Here is a 19,228-nt window from a genome sequence, read left to right as displayed (position 1 = left end):
AAAACGGTCATGTCATTAATAAATAATGTTACAAACAAATACAGTACAATGGTAAACATAACACAATCCCGATTTTAACAGGGAATAGGACAATTTGCACTGCTACCTCTGAGTGTTATTCTGTACCTGAAACAATTCGCATAGGGGATATCAGTGGTTTATACCCTTTTTAACACCTTGCACTATTAGTAATTTTTCAAACTAAAGCAGCAATCTATGTAGCGCAATGTCTATGTATTTTTTTTACTGCTGGTCTTAAAACCAGAAATCTTCCCTTTCCCACCCAAATCCGTCAGGGCTTGGAACACCCTCTGTAAAAGCATTTTCCAGAAATGCCATGGTCAGAAACTAGGACATTTCCCCAATAACAGGAAGGTTATAATTCAAAATGTAATATCTCTGGAACCAAGGGAATCTCAGAAGAGCACATTGAATTACTGCTTTCCCCTGGTAATTAAGGGATACACATAATGGATCATAAGTATGGCCACCAGTATTATTTTCTGCAGATCATGTTGCTAAACAAGAGGAACTATAGCTTGTAAATATGTAGGCTCTGTAGATATAATGCCACTTAAATGATAACACATCACAAGTTACATTATGATTGGTGACATACAGTAGGCATTTATCCATACAGTCAATATTCAACACTTGTATAGAATATCCCAATAGAGCAGGTATTTGTCAACATATTTTTACCAATATGGCTAAATGGAACTGATACTTTAAAGGATAACAATCGTCAACATATACAGTATGACACGTCTAGTTATGGATAGCAACTTTCCCCATCTCAAAAAAAAGGATAAGATAGTGGGAAAGGGTTTCTCTATTTGTAAGAATGTTTGAAATGTGAACAATTATTAAAACCAACTGGACACCTCTCTACAAAGATCTATTTTACACAAAATACATACATATACCAACATAGAATTATTATTATTTATCAAAAGAATAGGGTAATTGTAGTAGTGTATACAGAGTATATTTCAATTTAGCTTCCAAGATAAACCTGCAATTTGTCTTCCCCAAAAACTATATTTAAATTATCAAACAATATTACATGGAAACAGTGTTGAAACACAGGAAAAAGGGGGTAAGATGGTCCGTGGTTCACAGCAACTTCAGCAGCCAACGCATGGATGTCTAAAAAAACTTTATTGATCGCTAGCAGCAAACATCAGGCAACCACTCTAACATGTTTCGTCCAGGCTATGGACTTTTTCAAAGACTCTTTGAAAAAGTCCATAGCCTGGACGAAACATGTTAGAGTGGTTGCCTGATGTTTGCTGCTAGCGATCAATAAAGTTTTTTTAGACATCCATGCGTTGGCTGCTGAAGTTGCTGTGAACCACGGACCATCTTACCCCCTTCTTCCTGTGTCATCATTTCCGGCGGAGCACGCTGACGCCAGCTACACCAGAGGAGGAAGCCGCTGCAGAATTCCCTGCACCAACAGGGACGGCTTTTTCGTGAGTACTCCTAACCTCCACGCGGTATTTCAGGGAGATTATTGAGGCGGTTAGTGCCGGGCTGTGATTTACTTGGGGGCGCCCCTTAGGGAGGTGTCCCCCTGTACCTCTATCCGGCTTACTATTACCCAACTCCCTGTTTTCAATACCGGAGGCTTATTGTTTCATTAATCATTGCTGGGTCTCTCTTCAATCAAGTTGCCATAAAGTGTGTGCACTACCTGTTAGCAGCCTCGGTATACTGGGTAATTCCATATTCTCTAGTGTTGAAACACAAGCAACATTTATAGTGCTCATCACTTCCCTTTTACCTTCAAATCTACCATAAAATACATTCAAAGCAGACCGCATAGCATTTTGTACAGTTGGCATCATTAATTGCGGAATATATGTGATGTTTAATGTTATGATTTACTAGTCACGATTCAGTATTAAGAAGTTTAAAGGTGCTTTTCTCCACTGACTGTATCCTTTTCTGACAAACTTGTTTTTTATTGAAATAATGTACCACACACTTTGTTAACTTAACTTTATAGTTATCATTCTAAAAGATAATGCTTGTTTAAACAACTACAGCTTTTAAGGACTTTGGTTCCTGTAATTGAAACAGTAATGGGTAAAATAAACTGCAAATAAAGTCAGTAAAGAAAAAAATCCCCAAAAAACAAAGGTTTCAGGTGATTCCGTCACAATTCTATCACGTTTAACGCCATAACACAAAAGTCTACATCTGTGTTGCGTAATCCAAGAAGCAGCAAATGAGTTGTACCTTAATAAAAACACTCCATATTTTGAATCCACCAATGCAGCATAGTGAATACATAAAAATAAGTGAGAACGATTAAGAAGATCCAAATTCAGTCATCCATTTTTCATACTTCTCCAGATCTGCAGCAGAAACGGACTTTGAGACTTTCTTCAGTGCCAGCTCAAAGTCCGTCATTGTAACAGGCATCTGAAGTTCCTCCTTGGAGAGCGCACGGATTTGCTCTGGTGTTAAGCCTTGGATGCGCCGTCGCATTGCCATCATGGAGGCATCCCTGAAACACATTATTAGGAATCAAAGCACTAGTAGTACACATTCGATTTGTACACAGAAACGGTCACGACTCGAAGTTTATATGGAAAGAGAATTAAGGTTTTGTTTTTAACATTTATATTTACTCGCACAGGGGTGTGATTAAGGTGTTCCTTTTAAATTGGCAGCAGTCACTAGCACAGTGGCAGAAAGTGCAGTCTTTGGTTGAGAATCACTGTTTTGCAGTCTCAGTGTGCAGCAACATGCCACGTGTTGGACATGTTTAGAACCAAGATTAAAACCTAAAATGACTTTAGGGGTCCTTGCAATTATGTTACATAGTTGATGAGGTTGAAAAAAAGGAATACGTCCATCAAGTTCAACGTATGCTAAATTTAGATGACAGATACTTATCCTATGTTTGTATTGACAGTATATTGATCCAGAGGAAGGCAAACAAACCCCCCAGTCAAATATCATCTAATGATATCATGTTGGTAATAAACGGATTTATGTTGAAGGAATTGGATATATATTTATAGGTATAGAAAGCGCTAAAAACTTTTAGAAAAGAAAATACAAAAGCAGCATTTATATTTTAAGTAAAATCTAACACGACAATTATAATAAATTAAATTTACAGTGCATAGTAGAAATATATAAAAAAGTTAAATAGAAGGGAATGCCTGTAGGTACTTAATTTTAGATTGTTTGAGGGGGTGGGGAGTATTTATTATATTTACCTTTGAATTGTATGCATGTACGTAAAATTGTATTTATATAGCGCCAACATTGTATGCAGTGCTTTACAAAATTACAATACAAGGTAAATAACAGTAGGTGATCATATTATAATAGGGATCAAAATCAGAGCTGCTCGCCTCCAGTCCCCCTCCCCCCTCCAACAGGTCAGGTGTTCAGGATATCCCTGGTTCAGCACAAGTGGCTCAACCAGAGGCTCTGATTGAACCACCTTTGCTCAAGCTGGGATATCCTGAAAACCTGACCTGTCGAGGGGTCTTGAGGACTGGAGTTGAGCACCCCTGATCTAAATAGTGGTGCAAGCCATCTTGTCACAATTTAGAGAAACTTCCATCTTTTTGAGATTAGGTTTTCAGAAGATAGAGCTGGTAAGGCCCAAAGGGATGTGATATTTTGCATGTTTGCATGTTGCATCACTGGTTTCTCGTATTGCTACACTCAACACGTAATGAGGCCCAAGTTATAATTTGACAATACCGAGGTACAGTATATGAATCCTGAAACAGGTCACTTGAGACGATTATAGAAAATGTTAACTATCCCGAATTTTGCCAAAATGTGGTTAATAAAAACCACCAATAATATTTTTTCACGATTGTGTCAAAAAGCATGACATTTGAAGGGTCACTTGATTTAAAAACAATTCTGCCCTCTCAATCAGGGGCAACTCTATTTCTGGGAATAAAAACCATGCCTATTGTGTCTAGTTAAAAGGCAATGTCCCAAGCAAAATGTACATGGAGCGTTTTGCTAGGGCATTAATTTCATTAAGATCTCAAAAGCAACAATTCTAAAACATACTGTGCATATAGTGAAATGCTCCTTGACTGGGATACCCATCTATTTTAGGAATAATAATGGCTTTGCATGTCTTTGTAATCGTGACACTCTTCATACTGCATGTTTATATGCATTTTACAAGACACAGGACCATGCGATTGCCACAGAGAAGGTGAGACACTACCGTCTTGATTTTTGTGGTTGCACTGGGTATGGGTCCTTCATAGTAGAAAAGGTGAGACAGTGATGCTTCCTTTTCTCCTTCAGCACATAAAACAATGTGTGCATTGCAAGTGGGGAGGAAGACATGTTCACTGAGTGATTCCTTCCATACCAGAAAGGAAATATTTTACTATCATACCATATACAGTATTATGAACTTTATAGTGTATTTGCAGTAATGCATTGAAGGGTTCTAGTATGCGTATTGGTCCTAAAAAGAGTACTTCATGGGCTGTGATACCTTATAATAGACGAACATCATTTTACAAGATTGTCTTATGCATACACTTTAAAACCTGCAGAAGTCTTTTCATCAATGTTTGTATTGCATTATGCAGCGAGCCTCAGCTGGGTTTAATTGTATATTAAGACACATTGCTAAGAAAACCAAAAGGTTTCTTGGAAACATACCTGCAAACATTGGTTATATCCGCACCGGAATACCCTTCAATCCCTTCAGCAATAACTTCAAGGTTAATACCAGGCTCTACGTCGACTTCACGAAGGTTAATCTTCAGCAAATCTGCTCGTCCAGATGCTGTGATACAGAAATAGGGTTAATAACGCATAGATATTATCATTTTTGCTAATAGTGGCATATTACTATTACCAAAACTCTGTGATAAAACATGAAACCTATTCATGGGCTACAGGCTCTCTTCCTTCCCTTACTGAAGGTTCTTTCATAGGCCCCTATTCAATATAGTGAGAAGTGAAGAAATACGGTTAAAGCTACACTTCAAGCTGTCGTTTAAAAAAAAAAAATTCCCATTCAATATGTGCATCAATACAATCTGCACCCTGACAAGTGATTAGCTAAATTGCAGATCGATCCGTTCTCCTGTAATCGATCGCTTTGCTCGGGGTTATTTAATTCAGTTATTGCTGGACAACATTACCCAGAATGCAAAGTTCTGTGTGGAAGATCATGTGACCAGGCGATTACTAGATACAATTGGTGCACGGCTAGAGAGAGGGCAGGGCTCAAAAGCCAGAGCCTATCAGAAGGGGAAGAGGGTTGTGACTTTGCAAATGGTTTCTATAGTAACAAAAGTTCTTCCTACATTAGAAACATTAAAAATGTCTTTAAAAACGTATTTTCTCATAGTACAGAACCGATTTAAAAAAAACAAAACAAAAAAAACAACACTTATTGAATATTGCTTGAACTGCAGCTTTAATATGTAACTTAGTGGAAGTCATTGCATCTCAAGGTGTGTTCTCATCACATTGATATAAAGGCACTAGTCTACATCTGATAGCTAGGTGGAGGGGACATGACATCCGCCGATTGCAGGTTCCATATCTGCATAGCAGTATGAGGGGACTTAGTCATCCTAAAAATGAACGGGGTACATTGTGTAATAATGTGCAGAACTTTTATTCACCTCCCACCTAAGGCACGTTCTATAGTGCCGTGCGCGTGCGGAATTTTAGTTGGCTGACGCCAGTCAGTCTTTCTATACAAGGGCCACGCGCGTGCGCACGGCAGGGAGAGGGGAGCCGACAGACAGCGGCGAAGATGAGGGAAATGATCTTTTCGCGCCGCTACCGGCTCTGAATGTATGTATATGTGTGTGTGTGTGTGTGTGTGTGTGTATACTGTATATGTATGTGTATGTGTGTGTGTGCATTTGTGTGTCTACACAAATTTAATAAATATATTATTTCTACCAATGTTTTTTTTAATAAATAATAAAACACACACACACACACACACACACACACACACACACACACACACACACACACACACACACACACAACTGTATATTCACAAGTATACATTCAAAAAGCATGCGGCACGTGCGTTCGCATAGGCACGCACGGCCGCATTCTGTATAGAAGGGCCCTAAGGCCGAGCTTGCACTTTCGGGACTTTTACCCGATTTCCTATTGCAGTTCCTCTAGTGCCCGTGGCGCGTCGACACTGCTACATTTTGGCCATACAAGTCAATTTGTGATTTCGGGCTGCAGTCGTGTGACATCAGCGCCACGTGAGCTGGTTCAGCCAAGGATGGCAAACCAGCTTCTTGACACACCTCCGATCACCTCTCCAATCTCCTACAGCCCAGTGCACAGATCACTGGGGCTGCAGGAGTGCACGCGGTGGCGCACACGGAAGCACGCACCCGCGTTGCCACCATGAACTCAGCCTAATACAGCATCTTGTTGAATTTGGACAGTGCTGCTATACCTGAAATGTTTATTTAGGAGATTGTTCAGGCCAGTGCTCACTTACCTATAGTCATTCAGCAGGTGGGTAATCAAAAGGTTAGAGACAATTTGGGGAAACTCGGCATCTGTAGGATTCCCTAATGAATTTTGGTGTCTCTATACGCCAAGAATACCATGTAGACATAATTAAAGTACTTCACCATATATAGTCTAATTATACTGTATATTGCAGCATGTTATTTCGTTCATACTTTTTTTTTTTTCTTAGCAAATGTGGATACGGTTGATGGATACTAGCTTCAGAATTTAAATTCCCTGGAAACGTGAAGTCTAATCTTGGACAAGAAACATTTTCACTTGGCCACATTTAAAATAGCTGCCTCTACAATTAAAAGTATTGGTATTCAAGAGATGTCAAGTGGCTATAAGGTACAAAAGGCTTAAACCAGCGATTGTTAACATATTCACAACAATAATGTATCATAGGTTATAGGATCTGGATTACAGAGTCTTAATACCATTTCAGTTGACTTAATTTGTAAATACTAATCTACAGTAGTATTTCCTCCCACCAATTATTTGAGAAATGTCCCCTGTAAGGAATCCAGGATGTCTCTTCAGACTAAACCTGCAACAGACACTCCAGTCTACATCTGGCAGACTGAAGTCTCCCATTGTGATTACCACTCCTTTTAATTGGCATCACAACACAGCAAAACAAAGTGTCACTGTTTTACTGCCATCCGTCTTAGTATGCAACAAACAACAGATTTCAATCTATTCGTGAAATGTTTTGAAACCAATTTCTACAAATAAACAAAAGATCCTATTGAGACTATCCAGTGCCATTCCGCTGCGTTTCTTTTACTGATATTCACTGGTATGAAAAACGCTATAAAAACAGAGCCTGTACAGACCAGAATCAATTTACATTCAGTCTGTGCACTGCATGTCATTGTCCAATGTGGAAAATGTATATATAACTTTCATAATTTATACTTTTATCACTGGTCGTAAATGTCCTTGAACAAGAAGAATGTTATGGGAAGGAGAATGGAAGACAATTAATAACATCTCTCGTAATGATTTCTGTCTGGAGAGTTCAATCTAATGTAATAGCATTGCGTGTGGAACCATAATTTTGGATCCAGTATCCAATAAGCATCTAGCTACCTAAAAAAAAAAAAAAGGTCACACTAAATGTAACAGATAACTTTAGACATACTGATATCGGCAGGATGCATCACTGGCAGACATGACATATGTATCACGTATCAGGAAATCCTAATGCAAGTGATCCGGTTGCTGCATTCTGATTTAGCTGAAGTCTAGACACTGTGGTCACGAAGACCAACAAACAGTGAATTACAATGATCTGAGCCTTGGAGTGAAAAATCACAGACCTAACTTCCGTGCCTGCAGTACCATGGTGTTTAAAGATTGTTACTTTCAAGTGTCCTCAGCAGCTATTAAAGATCTCTGAATGATGTTCAGTTCAGAACCCCATAGATGCGCTTGTAAATATTTCAGTACATTACAGATGTATTAACATATTTCAAAGTGGTGACTGTGACAGTAGGGGGTGGCCGGCCTTCATTAATACAGGTAGTCCTTGCAATCCAACGTTTCACTTTACAACGAATGGCATATCCAACGCTTTACAATGCAACACTATAAGCCGTTTTTCGACACCGGATGTGTTATCCGAAGCATGAATGCGTTATCAGATGCCTGAATTCGTTATACTACGCTCACCGCACTGATTAACATGGGACTCATTTTACAACGGTTTCACTATCCAACGCTACTTCCAAAACAGAATCCGTTGGATAACCGAGGACTGCCTGTAAAGGTGAAGCCCGGCTGGCTGCCCCTAAAACTGAACGTCAAGGGCTGAAGTGTCAGCTCTTGGGACTAGTTATGCACCCTGATGTGTTTTCCTGTATTTCTGTTCCCATTTTATGGTCCCCTGCAGGAATGTAAGCTAGGGTTGCCAGGTGTAGGTAGGATCCCTGTTAGGAAATAGCTGCAGGACAGGGACTTTGGGAGCAGGAGATTAAGGGTGGAGATGTGACAGGGTAAATAAAAGCCACCAGCTATATGCCTGGCAGACCTATGTTTAGTCTGCAGTGCAGCAGTGACTAGGTTAACTTCAGCTGAGAACCTCAGGACAATTAGTTGGATCCCAGCTGCCTAATCAAGGTGTGTTAAAAACCCCAGGCTGTAGACACATGCTGCCTAGCTGTTCAGGAGAGAGGAGATTACTGATAGAAGGTCTGTCTATTTGTATGCTGCCTGAAGCAGGGAAATCCCCTGAAACTCTGGAGAGAGAACAGCTTGATTTAAGGTCTGTTTTGCAAAGTACATGTTTTATGGACTGTTGTGTTTACTATGCTGAAGCGAAGCTATTTTGTTTGCCATCCTGAAGACAACCCCAGCCCCAGCCACATTTCAGAGACTCATGGATAAAGTGCTGAGACCCCATAGGGCTTATGCCGAAGCCTACCTAGATGACATTGTCATTTATAGTAAACACTGGCGGGCCCATCTAAATAGGCTGAAAGCGGTCCCCAAATCTCTAAGAGAGGCAGGGCTCACAGCCAACCCTAAGAAATGTGCCTTAGGTAAGGCGGAAACCAAATACTTAGTGTATGCAGTGGGAGGTGGAAAAGTAAGGCCACTAGCCGACAAGGTAGTTGCCCTGAAAGAAGTTCCGACCCCCCAAACAAAAACGCAGGTACGCTCTCTGCTGGGTTTAGCAGGGTACTACCAGCGGTTCATCCCCAACTATTCGGAAGTGTCAGCCCCTTTAACGGACCTCACAAAAAAGTGTGCCCCTACACAAGTGGTATGGTCAAGGGATTATCAGAGAGCCTTTGAGGACATAAAAAGGTGTCTATCAGAGGGTCCCATCCTTAGAAGCCCAGACTTCAACAGCCCTTTTGTAGTGCAAACAGATGCATCAGAGATAGGGCTAGGGGCAGTGTTGTCACAACAGTTTAAGGGAGTTGAACACCCTATCCTTTTCCTGAGTAGGAAATTGTTCCAGAAGGAAAAAACTACTCAGTGATTGAGGAGTGCCTCGCAGTAAAGTGGGCAATCGAGGCTTTGATGCATTACCTGGCAGGAGTCCGTTTTACTTTGGTGACGGACCATGCTCCACTGAAGTGGTTAAATAGTATGAAGGATTCCAATGCTAGATTGACTAGGTGGTATATGGCCCTCCAACCCTTCTCATTTGAGATTCAGCACAGGCCGGGAAAAGAGAACGCAAATGCTGACTTCTTTTCTAGAGAAGGGGTGGATGGTCGGGCTTCAGCCGTGCGTAGCCCCAGCCACACACTAACAGGGGAGGAATGTGACAGGGTAAATAAAAGCCACCAGCTATATGCCTGGCAGACCTATGTTTAGTCTGCAGTGCAGCAGTGACTAGGTTAACTTCAGCTGGGAACCTCAGGACAATTAGTTGGATCCCAGCTGTCTAATCAAGGTGTGTTAAAAACCCCAGGCTGTAGACACATGCTGCCTAGCTGTTCAGGAGAGATGAGATTACTGATAGAAGGTCTGTCTTTTTGTATGCTGTCTGAAGCAGGGAAATCCCCTGAAACTCTGGAGAGAGAATAGCTTGATTTAAGGTCTGTTTTGCAAAGTACATGTTTTATGGACTGTTGTGTTTACTATGCTGAAGCGAAGCTATTTTTTTGCCATCCTGAAGACAAGGAATTTTGTTTTGTCTGCTGAAGAAAAGCTATTTTTGTTTTGTGTGCTGTATAATTTAAGGCTAAATAAATAAGCCTTATCAAGAAAACCCCGCGTGTGTAGTTGCATGTACCCTGCAACAGGGAGCAACTAGGGTTAAAAACTGTATAAAAGCATTGCTGACCAGCTACCGGTATGATTTCGGGTACCTGTCTGTAAATGAAGACAGGAAGTACAATGTCGTGTATGGTAAAAACCTGACCTGATTTGGGGCTGTACCTGTTCCCCTTGTCCCAGAGACATGAAACTTCAGGAGTAAGTTTCAGATCGGATATTTGGGTCGAAATGTATTTATCTTGTTTGCAGGAGTTCAGGGGACAAAGTTACAGGTAGTATCCTAATTCTCCCCGGCGTACAGGTCTATCTTTATTTGGAGCACACTTACAAGACATTGTGAGTGCATAGAATTGAGATTATTGCATTTTATATTTATTGTGATTAAAACAAACTATACTATAGGAAGATCTTTTGCTCTTTGTACCGTTGCAGCTCACAGATACACAGATACACATGCTCCTGCAATAGTGAGGTCAAGAGAGAAACAAACAAAAAAAAACAAAATGGGTGGACCTGGAGAGAAGGTCTCATACCTGTCGATTTGAAGCTGGTTTCCTGTCCTGAGGGAGGATCTAATTCCTACAGGTCTGCACTGCTGTCAGATGTTAACATATTTTTAGTTTATGTAGCAGGGTCTCCCCTGGCCCCTCTGACCTGCGCAGAGTAGCGGAGACCCCCGCGGTATGTCAGGCGGGGGCTCCCGGCGACATCAGTAATAGGGCGCTGCCATCTTGTGCATGTTTGCGGTGTGCGTTTGCAGTCGCGGCGGCCATTACATATAGCACAGGAAAGTGTAGGGAGGCAGGAAGGCCCCCTAGATGTTGTGCATGTGCAGGAAAGTGGCCTGGCGGCCATTAGTCTGGCGCAGATAGAGAGAGGTAGGCGGCCATTAGAGAGGCCGCCATGCGGTCCTCAAAGGGAAAAGCCCCAGAGGGGACTCCAACTCCCAGCAGGCTTAGAGGCAGGTGAGTCAGATGATTGCAGGCAGCCAATAGTGTTTGCAGCTTCCCCTGCAGAGTGGATACATTGTATGGCCAATGTGCTGGAAGTCAATCAGACTGAGGAGACAGTGGGGGAAGGAAGGGGGGCAGAGAGCTGCGAGCTTCTGCCCTAGGCCAGAAGTACCCCGGGCTAGAGTTGAGGCCCTGACTCCCCACTAGTGAGGGTGGGTGTTCATAGGGACAGGCCTTAGGTAAGGACCCTGTGCCCCTTCAGCTGTGTGCTAGGCAGGGAGAGAGAGAGAGACCGTGTGTAGTTTCCTAGTGCAGGGAAGGAGAGAGAGAGGGACCCTGTGCAGTTCCTTAGTGCAGGGAAAGAGAGAGAGACCCTGTGCAGTTCCTTGGTGCAGGGACCAGTGATAGTGTTTGCTGCATGTTCCTGTATGCTGTGTTGCTGATCCAGAGACTGTCTTTACGTTGGGACGTCCGGCTGGACCCCATCCAACGCGGAGGTACAGATCAGCGCTGGACCAAGCAGATCCGGTAGACCCTTTGCGAAGACACCCAGGTGCAGGGGCACCTGGGCAGGTATTTACACCCTTCCACACGTGCACCAACTTTAACTTGCTCCTCACATGTGACAGGCCTGTTCACACACTTGGGTGGGCTTGGACTCTTTGGATACGGGGTTGGGGAGGGGCTAAGGAGGGTATAGCCCAGTTAGGGGCAAGGTTATAGCTGCCAGTTAGTGGCAGAGGGTGACACGGCTGTGTTGCTATTATTGATGTGATGTGATGTTATTGTTTTGCCCATATAGTAAACAGTTACATATATATATATATATATATATATATATATATATATATATATATATATATATATATATTATATATATATACTTCCTTGTATGTGTTTCCTATTTGTGGGTCCTGTGTCAGGGGTCATTCTATACACCTGGAATCCCTGCACAGGTGGAGGCGCTGTAAGCATACGTTCCAGGATACACCCAAGGCTCCCAGTGGCGGAGGTTCAGGCCTCCTGTGAGCCTAACAGGTATTGCACCACACTGGTAACATATGTAGAGTTCCCCACATGGTCCCTATCTGCGATTGGGGGTGGGGGAAAACTCTCTTACATTTATATATAATAAACTGGGGAATAGAATAATATCCTTTTTGTAAAAACACAGACTGCACCACTCTTCAGACAGGGATTTATTCTACGTGCAGTTTTCTGTGCTGTCCCTACTGTAGCAGTGCCAAATAAAATAATAATAAAAAATTAAAAAAAGAGGCTTTAAAAAAAAAAAAAAAAGTCAACAGTATTTGTTTATAAAGACATTAAAGGGTCAGTGAGCAGGGTCCATTACAGTGACAATTGCTTAGTTCAATTCGCCATACATACCCCTGCTGGGACCAGCTGAGAGATCCTTACACTCCACCCTTGTGCCCGTGCTACCACTCGCCCGCTGGTGTTCTCACACATGTAAGTGAGCTTTATTACGTTTTTTTATATTGTAATACATGTTTTCTTATACAAGCTGTGCATGTTTGTTTTCTTTCTTTTTCTTACCTAAGGTACCCTCTCCCCCCTCCCCCCCCCCCACACTCCCTCCAAGGGAACTCTGGACTTTGAACTTATTCACCTAAGCCCTTACAGACTGAGCACGCCGTTTAAAAGCCCTTATTTATCCAGAAATCAGTATAGTTGAGCACCGTTGCATTGTGTATGCTTTTGAATTATACAATCTTGTTACTTGTAACCATTTTGTAGTTGGGTGAATTGCAATTTGTGGTACCTATCACTGATATGGATTTTATACATTTAATTATGTTTAATATTTTAATCAACATGGAAGACACTGAGGGACAATATCTATTTCTCAAAATCTCGTGACAATAGAGTCACCACTATGAATGCCATTTTTGATGAGAATGTGGAATTTGATACTTTAAAATCTTCAGATAATATAGATACCAGCTTTGACAAATTAGAAAAAATATTCAAATCTGAAGCACATACAGTACTGTATGTGTTGGGATTCTGCAAGCCTGGAAAGTTACCTCCAAACAGAGAGGATTCCCAGAGCCTTGCGTATCCTAAAAGAACCCACACACGGTTCAGATAACGAAGGATTCATTAGCCAATGGAACCGCATTTTAGATAGTTGTTCAAGACCTAATGCGGTTACTTATCTCAGAAAGAGCAAAAGATTTAAAGATTATTAACAGAGGGATAAATGAATTACAATTGTATATAATAACGGAGTTTAACGAATGTAAAGAGTTGGGAGTCTTAGATGGGAAAATATCTACAAAATTAGAAAAAAAAAATATGAAAAAGACATTACAATTACAAAACAAAGAAATATTTTAGAGATAAAATGCATTATAAATTTAACAGACAGAGGAATTGGAATAAAAAAACCTATATAAAAAAAAAGAAGATACTGAATATAGCAAAGAGGAAATTAACCCCCCTGCACGTGACCCCTCTAGAGAAAGACACAAAGGTCATTCAGCCAAAATATGATCATCCTTCTAACTCTAGAAATGTCAATGTTCATCATAAAAATAAATATGAGAATACAAAGGATTGGGAGTAAAAAAAATTACCCAAATCATTATGATGGAAGATGGGTTAATAGATACAAAGCACTGTCTCGTAATGAGTCCACATCTTCCTCTCCCACCCCGTCGTTTTTTTGGAGGGCGAGGGAAGAACAGGAAAGGTTAACGCCTCGCAGGGAGAAATCACTGGACCCGTATTACAAAAGGGGAAAAGTAACAGGGGAGATGCGGAAAGAGAAAATGAAGATGGGAGAGACCCCCCAGCCAAGAAACAAATCCATGCGATAGGGCACTAAGAGATCACAGCATTTATAACCTTTCTGCTCATACTATTACTTTCAATGAGTTTTCATTACTTAAAAAATTAATCATAATTTTCACTAACCAGTCAGTCAGCTGAATTTATTCGAACAGTATGTAGATTTACCATTTATTTTCCGGAAATTAACCTTAAAAAGGCACTTTCTCAAAATTGAAAGAGATAAAATAAATCAGTGCGTTCAGCACACTTTATGATGTAAATACCAACATTATGGTTAATAATGTACAATGGGAATCTCACAATATCTTAAAACAGTTTGAGGTAATGGGATATGAAGAAATAAAAGCCATAGGAAAAATGGCACAATTATTTCAAGAACAAAAAGATGAGGATATAAAAGTAGATGGGATGCTACAGTACATAGTGGTTTAAAACCCAATTTCTCCCTTTTATCCAAGTCAGTTCAGGGGTCCACATTTGGACCTGTTTAACAAACTAGTAGAACAATAATTTAAACAAATCTGTGCTTTATATAAAAAAAAGTAACAGATATTTTCAAAATCTGGACAATGGAGAAATGGAAGCAATCAAAATACTAGGAGACGACATCCAACTCATGATACGCAAGGCCGATAAAGGCGGCGGTATAGTGATTCAAACCAGGGAGGATTGCGTTAAGGAGGCTCACAGGCTGCTTTCGGATAAAAACTCATGTAGATTGAGACATAAAGAGTTAATAGATCTTGCTCCATTTTTATGAAAATATTTATTTTATTACATTTCAGGTTAATATGTTTTTATGTATTTTTATGAACCAATGTATTGAAGTTCTGTGTATTATGTTGAGCATTATTCCCTTCAGTCATTTCTATATTGCAGTATTAACCCTTGTTGTGAATTACTCCAATTTAATACATATATCTCAATGCAATGATTACTGCAATAAGTGGAGATTAATGGCAACTTATAAAGGCATTGCAGATGACTGAAGGTAATAGTTAGACTGATTGAATTTAAATTTGGTGATTGTTTGATTGCAAACACAATCAAGTAGGTATTTAAGGAGATGAGAGAGATAGGACCATCATCCCCTGACGAAGCAGTGTGCGAAACGCGTAGGGCTATGAGATAGGCACCCTGGTGTTAGCATGGAGCCAGACACTGTTAGGCCAGTCTGATCGTTGGAGGATGCCAGCACCAAAGAGGAGAAGCGGGTCGCGAGAGTGGCAGCCTCATTGTCTGAAGCTTTTGCTAGCAGACGGGAAAGCGGAGGCAAAAACTCACGAGAGTGCATGACGTCACTGTCGGGATTCGGTGCAGGACGCCGAGACCGGGGGATTCGCCGTGCATACCCCAGCTGGGACCAGCTGAGATCTTTACACTCCACGATCCTTGCGCCCGTGCCACTACACACGCCCGCGGTGTTTTCTCACATGCAAGTGAGCTTTATTACCTTTTTTAGATTGTAATACATTTTTTCTTATATAAGCTGTGCTTGTTTGTTTTCTTTCGGTCATCTTAATGTTGTTTTTCTGTACATGCTGACAAATATAATTAATTTGCCTGTTACTGAAGCGTAAAGACAAACCAGAGGGAAAAAAGTGTGCTGATCTATATAGCCAGACTTAAAAAATGCAATTAACCCAAAATACAGTGAAAAGTAGGAGAAAAATCCCCAATACCGTGCTCAGCTATATGGTATTCCTTGTGAAGATATGTATCATGTATTTATAATGACAAAGTGGAAAAAGCCGTCTTCACAATATAAGTGCCGTGTGTTCCATTGAGTTAACCCCTTCCTCTCTGTAGCGGGCGGGACCTGTATCTAATGGTAAAATCAGTAATAAATATCTGATAACCTAAGAACAGTTTGAAGTCCCCCTAGGAAGTATATGGGTACTAGGAACATAACCCCCAGGGCGCAGGTGAGCGGACTGGGGTACTCACGGTTGGAAGGTATCAGCAATTCCTTGGGCGTGCATCACGCTGGTAATAGACAAGTAGAGAAATCCTGCAGGAGGTAAGCGGAGCACAGCAGAGCAAATGCAGGGGCTATACACCAGAATGAATAAAAATCCTTTATTGCATGATCGACATCATGGTAGTGGACAAGTAAAATCTCTTACGCGTTTCAGGCTTCTGCCCTTTATCAAAGAGAACTGATAAAGGGCAGAAGCCTGAAACGCGTAAGAGATTTTACTTGTCCACTACCATGATGTCGATCATGCAATAAAGGATTTTTATTCATTCTGGTGTATAGCCCCTGCATTTGCTCTGCTGTGCTCCGCTTACCTCCTGCAGGACAACCCAAAATACAGTGCAGGTTTTCTGAAAATCGTTTTATTCCTTCAGCCAATAAAAATCTTTTTTTCTCCATATCTGTCAAATAATTCTGCAGTGAAAGTATTTAAATGCTGTTCTCTGGATTGACGGTATTGATATTATTATGGAAATAGGCCAACGAGCCATTTCGCAGTTCCCGACTACATAATGTCAAAATGACACACTCCGTGTTATCAGGGCTGATGACGAGGCGGGTGCAGCGCAGGGACATCTGTGCTGGGCTCTGTGCGGAGAGAGGGGAAGCACGCGTACGGGGAGCAGAGAGAGAGAGAGAGAGGGAAAGGGGAGACCCACAGTAGCAGACCTTATGTAGGGTCATTTATGCAAAAAGCTGTAATCAGTGGCATGTTCCACACTGCTGCAAATAATTTGTAGACAGACCAGTGGCTAGACCAGTTTCTCCAAGTGTCGATATTGGCATAACCTTTTTAAAATGGATTTACATTAAATTCCTCTCTACAAGTTTATCTTTAAACTGGTTTGACAGCTGAATTATGGGAAGGATTCACAATTTTTTTTTGTTTAGACTTGGCAAAGGAACATATTTACTCTAAACATGCTTACGAAAAATGGTGTTAATAGCTGTGAAACATCCTGAAAATAATTTATACAATGTTTCCATACCTGTAGGTAAAGGTATATAAATCCTTTTTTCTAATCTCCTTCGTAAAGCCTCATCAATGTCCCATGGGAAATTGGTTGCGGCCAGAACCATGACCATTTTTGAAGGATCATCATTTTCTAAAGCACCTCCAACACCTGGATTATAAAGTGAATAAGTTAGAAAATATATAAGTAAACAAACTAAGATGTATAGAACAACACAGCATGTGCGAGAGAGGGCAAGAGAGAGAGAGGGCAAGAGAGAGAGAGAGAGAGGGCAAGAGAGAGGGCAAGAGAGAGAGAGAGGGCAAGAGAGAGAGAGAGGGCAAGAGAGAGAGAGAGAGGGCAAGAGAGAGAGAGAGGGCAAGAGAGAGAGAGAGAGGGCGAGAGAGAGAGTGAGGGCGAGAGAGAGAGTGAGGGCGAGAGAGAGAGTGAGGGCGAGAGAGTGAGGGCGAGAGAGAGTGAGGGCGAGAGAGAGAGTGAGGGCGAGAGAGAGTGTGAGGGCAAGAGAGAGAGTGTGAGGGCAAGAGAGAGAGAGAGTGAGGGCGAGAGAGAGAGGGGGCGAGAGTGAGAGGGGGCGAGAGAGAGAGCAAGATAGAGAAATAGAGAGAACGAGAGCAAGAGAGCGAGGGCAAGAGAGCGAGGGCTAGAGAGCGAGGGCTAGAGAGCGAGGGCTAGAGAGCGAGGGCTAGAGAGCGAGGGCTAGAGAGCGAGGGCTAGAGAGCGAGGGCTAGAGAGCGAGGGCTAGAGAGCGAGGGCTAAAGAGCGAGGGCTAAAGAGCGAGGGCTAGAGAGAGAGGGCGAGAGAGAGAGGGCGAGAGAGAGAGGTCGAGAGAGGGCAAGAGAGAGAGAGAGAAAGAGAGGGCAAGAGAGAGAGAGAGGGCAAGAGAGAGAGAGGGCAAGAGAGAGAGCGCAAGATAGAGAAAGAGAGAGAGGGCGAGAGAGAGAGGGCGAGAGAGAGAGGGCGAGAGAGAGAGAGGGCGAGAGAGAGAGAGAGGGCGAGAGAGAGAGGGCGAGAGAGAGAGTGAGGGCGAGAGAGAGAGAGTGAGGATAAGAGAGAGAGGGCAAGAGAGGGCAAGAGAGAGAGGGCGAGAGAGAGCAAGAGAGAAAGAGAGAGAGTGAGCAAGAGAGAAAGAGAGAGAGTGCGAGAGAGAGGGGGCGAGAGAGAGAGAGGGGGCGAGAGAGAGAGAGAGAGAGAGAGGGCGAGAGAGAGTGAGGGCGAGAGAGAGAGAGAGTGTGAGGGCGAGAGAGAGTGAGGGCGAGAGAGAGAGAGAGAGGGCAAGAGAGGGCAAGAGAGAGAGGGCAAGAGAGGGCGAGAGAGAGAGGGCAAGAGAGAGAGAGAGGGCAAGAGAGAGAGAGAGAGGGCAAGAGAGAGAGAGAGGGCAAGAGAGAGAGAGGGCGAGAGAGAGAGGGCAAGAGAGAGAGAGAGGGCGAGAGAGAGGGCGAGAGAGAGGGCGAGAGAGAGGGCGAGAGAGAGGGCGAGAGAGAGAGGGCGAGAGAGAGAGGGCGAGAGAGAGAGGGCGAGAGAGTGAGGGCGAGAGAGAGAGGGCAAGAGAGAGAGGGCAAGAGAGAGAGAGAGGGCAAGAGAGAGGGCAAGAGAGAGAGGGCGAGAGAGGGCGAGAGAGTGAGGGCGAGAGAGGGCAAGAGAGAGAGAGAGAGGGGTGGGCAAGAGAGAGAGAGAGAGGGGTGGGCAAGAGAGAGAGAGAGAGGGGTGGGCAAGAGAGAGAAAGAGAGAGGGGTGGGCAAGAGAGAGAGAGAGAGAGAGGGGTGGGCAAGAGAGAGAGGGCAAGAGAGAGAGAGGGCGAGAGAGAGAGGGAGAGAGAGAGAGGGCGAGAGAGAGAGAGGGCGAGAGAGAGAGAGGGCGAGAGAGAGAGGGCGAGAGAGAGAGAGGGCGAGAGAGAGAGAGGGCGAGAGAGAGAGAGGGCGAGAGAGAGAGGGCGAGAGAGAGAGGGCGAGAGAGGGGGCGAGAGAGAGAGAGAGAGAGTGTGAGGGCAAGAGAGAGAGGGCAAGAGAGGGCGAGAGAGAGAGGGCAAGAGAGAGAGAGAGGGCAAGAGAGAAAGAGAGGGCGAGAGAGAGAGGGCAAGAGAGGGCGAGAGAGAGGGCGAGAGAGAGGGCGAGAGAGAGGGCGAGAGAGAGGGCGAGAGAGTGAGGGCGAGAGAGTGAGGGCGAGAGAGTGAGGGCGAGAGAGTGAGGGCGAGAGAGTGAGGGCGAGAGAGTGAGGGCGAGAGAGAGAGAGAGGGCAAGAGAGAGAGAGAGGGCAAG

General features: G+C 42.9%; 1 protein-coding gene across 3 annotated transcripts in view; it reads right to left on the bottom strand.

Moving 5' to 3' along the window:
- Nucleotides 1-1,381: 1,381 nt before the first annotated feature.
- Nucleotides 1,382-19,228, bottom strand: part of KATNAL1 (katanin catalytic subunit A1 like 1) — an 83,331-nt gene continuing 65,484 nt past the window's right edge. For 2 of the 3 annotated variants that reach the window (XM_075592165.1, XM_075592166.1), the window contains exons 9-11: nucleotides 16,989-17,123; nucleotides 4,669-4,795; nucleotides 1,383-2,515 (exon numbers count right to left, since the gene is read on the bottom strand). In XM_075592165.1, coding sequence (XP_075448280.1) covers nucleotides 2,317-2,515; nucleotides 4,669-4,795; nucleotides 16,989-17,123 — 461 coding nt within the window. In that variant the 3' untranslated portion in view covers nucleotides 1,383-2,316. Of the gene's footprint in view, nucleotides 2,516-4,668; nucleotides 4,796-16,988; nucleotides 17,124-19,228 lie in introns of all 3 variants that reach the window. The other variant, XM_075592168.1, reaches the window with a different exon arrangement.

Source organism: Ascaphus truei, chromosome 3, assembly GCF_040206685.1.
Source record: "Ascaphus truei isolate aAscTru1 chromosome 3, aAscTru1.hap1, whole genome shotgun sequence".
NCBI lineage: Eukaryota > Metazoa > Chordata > Amphibia > Anura > Ascaphidae > Ascaphus > Ascaphus truei.
The sequence above is the reverse complement of the archived record's forward strand: the minus strand, read 5'-3'. Positions and strand labels throughout refer to the sequence as shown.